This window comes from Penaeus monodon, chromosome 27 (genome assembly GCF_015228065.2).
Source record: "Penaeus monodon isolate SGIC_2016 chromosome 27, NSTDA_Pmon_1, whole genome shotgun sequence".
In the NCBI taxonomy this organism is placed as follows: Eukaryota; Metazoa; Arthropoda; class Malacostraca; order Decapoda; family Penaeidae; genus Penaeus; species Penaeus monodon.
In genome coordinates this window covers 39,524,803-39,529,087 of record NC_051412.1, presented here as the reverse complement: position 1 = coordinate 39,529,087, position 4,285 = coordinate 39,524,803, and the positions used below count along the sequence as shown (strand labels likewise).

At 35.4% G+C, this 4,285-nt stretch overlaps 1 protein-coding gene across 1 annotated transcript in view; it reads right to left on the bottom strand.

Annotated features, from left to right (window-relative positions):
- Nucleotides 1–4,285, bottom strand: part of LOC119590857 (acetyl-coenzyme A transporter 1-like) — a gene marked incomplete at its 5' end in the record, with an annotated part of 10,604 nt that overhangs the window by 2,227 nt on the left and 4,092 nt on the right. The window contains 6 exon segments of the mRNA XM_037939616.1: nucleotides 413–533; nucleotides 856–1,040; nucleotides 1,373–1,483; nucleotides 1,569–1,651; nucleotides 1,890–2,035; nucleotides 2,267–2,432. Of these exon segments, the coding sequence (XP_037795544.1) occupies nucleotides 413–533; nucleotides 856–1,040; nucleotides 1,373–1,483; nucleotides 1,569–1,651; nucleotides 1,890–2,035; nucleotides 2,267–2,432 (812 nt within the window).

Genomic DNA, 4,285 nt, shown 5'->3' with positions numbered 1-4,285 from the left:
ACCCGCTAAAAGTCCCAATCACAACCATTTGCCTGAAACTGACCAATCAGGATCTACTATTCCTAAGGGAAGTTTGACCTCTTGTGATGTTTCTTTGATTCTCGGACATGAAAGGTAGGCTCAAATGAGTTGTATTCTATCAAATATTCACTTTAAATCAAGACATTTAAGAGGAAAAATTCAATGAGAGAAAGTATAAAAAAAAAAATACTGCACATATAGTTATTCACACAACAATTTTGCTTTATATGCAGTTGTCAAAACTTGACACAGACTTACAAAAAATGTATGTGTGAAAAACAAAATTCACCGGACAAAAACTAGTTCAGTTCCATCCATGATACAAAATGACACTTGTAGGTCCTCTAAGAAGAAAATCAATTAACTATTGCATAATCTTACACTCCCTTACCTGATGAATGAGGTATACTATTATAATGATGACATAGAAGTGGGCAGGGTAGACACCATTCTCATCCTTGAACCAAGGCGTTGCCCAAACCAGCCCAGCAAAAACAAGGCCAAAGAGAAGTCTGCAAAATAATTTCAGATATAGTGGACATAAAGTCAGCCTATTATTCTATAAAATAACATTATCAGCATTATGTCTTGATCTAAAACTGCAATAAGTTTTATATTTCTTAGATGCACATTTCAACTAAGTGGGAAAAAAAAAATCTTATGGAAATGTATATATATAAAAAAAAGTCAGTCATGTAAATTATCATACAATATGATTAAGCATTACCAAATCATAGGCAAAAATCACCTGGAAGAAGAATAAAAAACATTCATAAATAAAGTTAATGGAAGGAAAAAGGCAATACGTAAATAACATTTCAAAATCCTGTTTACCTGACAGGATAACTACGAATAAAGGGAGTGAGGGGCTTGGGCCCTGCAGTGTAGCGTGAGATATAGAGTGGCAGAAACACTTGGACTGGGGTCAAGGGGATGGACAGGAGGGCTAATCTGTCCTTAGGAACACCATTCTCTGTTAGCTTTAGGACTGTCAAGGAGTCTGCAGCAGCAAATCCAATCTGAGAAAGATGAATAAGAACAGTAAATGTAGCTATGTATGTTTGGCTTAGCTTCAGACTTCAATGTTGTGATGCTTATTACAGGATGATCTAACTCAGCTCTTTGCTGACAGCAGGACTTAAGCAGAAGTTGATGTTTTATGATTAAAAAATAAATGAATATAAAATCATGCTGGCATCTAAGTAGTATCTGTAACATATACTACATTGTGCAATATATCATTAGATACAAGTATCTAATAAAGTGAACTGTGTTGTAATGTGAGTTGAACAAGCCTTTCATGGGAAAAAAGTAATACCCATCATTTCAGTAGAGAAGAGATGACAATTACCTTGCAAGTCAGTAACACAAGGATCAAATCCTGCAAAGTTTTCATCCTAAGGATACGACCAAGCACCTGGTAGGTGCCTATTAGTCCAAAATCTGGCTCATCAAGTTCAACCTTGAAAAGAAAAAATACAGAATTAGGTAAATATAAATATTTTTCTGTACTAATGTGTTTCAAAGTAAGAATCCATAATATTTACCTCTGATTCATCTTTTTCATGTTTTAACAACCAAACCAAACTTGTTGTTACACAAAAGACAATGCCCCAGAAATACAGAAAACCTGTTGAAAGAATAATACGTATTACAAAAAAGTGCCTACAATCAAATGTTTTCAACAATGGTTAATACTAATACTTTTAAATCTAAATATATTTTTTAATGTGTAATCATTTTTATCAATAACAAAGTTCTCTACCTCCTTCTACCTTAATAAACTATTCCTTCTTTAACAATAAATACCAAATATATACTCAAGTAAACATTAAGACCTAAGACAAAACAGAAAACTATGTAGTCACCTGGCAGAGTCACAAGGGAGTCAGCTTGGCCAAGGTAGTTGACGCAGAAGTCCCGAGACTCTAGAGCAAGGAACACAACATAGCCGAGGAAGTACCCAGCCGTCTGGCCAACCGAGTTACACGTAGATGCCCATCCAACATTTTCTCTGTGGAAGATATAGGAAACCTTTAATTCTATCACTCTTCCTGAAAATATTTCAGAACCTACATCAATAATACAGTCATAAAAGGCATACATATTACTTTAATTCTGGAAGGATCCCAGACTACCAATATCCAAAATATAACTTCTGAGAATATCTGCTGTCCATATATAAATATCCTAATTAGTGCAAATATTCAGAGGAAACTACAATACTTCATTCTACCTCCATTACCTTGATAAAATGGTTAGAGCCCAGCCATCAACTGCAATGTCTTGGGTAGCTGCTAGGAAGTTCAGTGCAAAAAACACTGCAGTAATGATGGTCACATTTGGGGTCTCCTCAGACCCTTCCCCCAAAAGGGTATTGATGTTCGATGACAAAACCAGCATAAAGAAACCTAAGGATTGAAAGAGATCATTCAGTAAATAAAATCTTAACTAAGGGTGGACCACTTGTGGGACCTGATGGCCATAGGTGATCCCAGTTGACTTTTCCTAACCCACAAAATCACATCTCTCTATGTGTATTTGTGTGTGTGTTTATGCCAGCTGCTCCTCAAGTCACCCCTTTTTTATATTTCAAGCGTAGTTCTTCACGACTTTATGTATTTGCTCAATCTAAGTTACTTTCATACAGCAATAATCTCTCAGTTTTTTGGGAATACTTTTTTCCATGTTTGGCCAATAGTACCAATAGTAGAATGTGATCCATGGGATCACATTCTAATCATCACATCTATTAAAAAATCAATAAGCTTCTGATTTTTTTTTATCTACTGACTAATACAAAAACTGTTAAAATCATATTTCCAAACAAGACCTACTGACCCTTACTGTTATGTCAAAAACTGGCAAGACTTTTCCCCCAAGACTTCATTATAAATAAGCCATACACAGTGTCCACTCATAGATCTGGTACTGTTTTCCTTCAGCCACACCTACCATATCACAATATACTCAGGCCCCTGTGTAGGCTCTCCTCTGTCTGAGTCAATCACACAGTCATGTTTTCCTGCCTCTAACTTCTTGTGAATGAAACCTAGTGAATGTGAGGTAGTAATTCTGGTGCTGCAAAGTATATTTCATCCAACCAGACCCTAGATCTTGCCCTCTTCCCACGTTCCTCTCCCACACACCATACTATTATGTATCACAGTGTTACCTCTTGTTACATCATCTGTTTACTGCTGATATATATGGATACTTATGAATACATCAAATTATACATATTATTGTTTTGTATGATAAAAAAATAACCTTATGTATGCTTTATTTATGTATGAGATATGACAAATGATTTCTTTTTTCGGATGCACAAAATTGAGATCTTCAAATGCCAGCAACAAAAATCTGCCATTGCAAATATGGAAAAAACATGCTTTTTGCAGCTGGGGAAAGGGGGGGGCAGACAAGCCAGGGGTTTGCATTTCTAATTAAATGAAGTAGAAAAATTATTCATATCTATCTAATTATTGATCATTCACTATCACTACCAGTGCAATTAACTTGCACCCTAAATATATTAGCTATATGAATTCATCAAGGCTGGTAAAATAAGCAATCTATATTTACCAGTGGTCTAGCACCTTCTAAATGACTGTCATCTTTTAGATAATGACAAATAATATTCTACAATAAAAATCTATTACTTTCTCATCAACAATCACTTAAAATGCAAAGGTACTATATCCACATTCATGTACCATTAAAGGATTTAAAAGCCTACAGTTACAATAAATGCAGTGACCAATCAGTATATTCTTCTGTCACTTTGTCCTTGCTTAAAAGACAAACAGCCATATTAGTCAAACTCTAAACTCCAGCCTCAAGTGCTAACCTGAACTTCTGGTATTCTTAGCCTACTGCACCTGGGCCATTTAAAACACCAAGTTAGCCAGCTACTGAGCTCAAGTGGCTGTTCGTTCAGTCAAACAGTGCTAATTCAGTGATGTCAGTCATTGCTTGCTGTTTTCCCATTCCTATTGGCTTTATTCATATTTATTAAATTAAGAATCTTTAAGCTAACTTCGAAAGACTGTATCACCATAATGTTTATTGCACTTAAGAACACAGCTGACACAACATATTGTCAAGCAACCCTGACGCCAAGGCTCTGGACAAACACTTGACAAATCAAGTGTGTTGACACCCATGTGCAATATGTTAAAGTGCTCTCACCCTTCTCTTAGCAGTTGACAAACTTGAAGAATCCATAGCAAGAAGTTAAATAAATAAAAACAGATTTATTAAT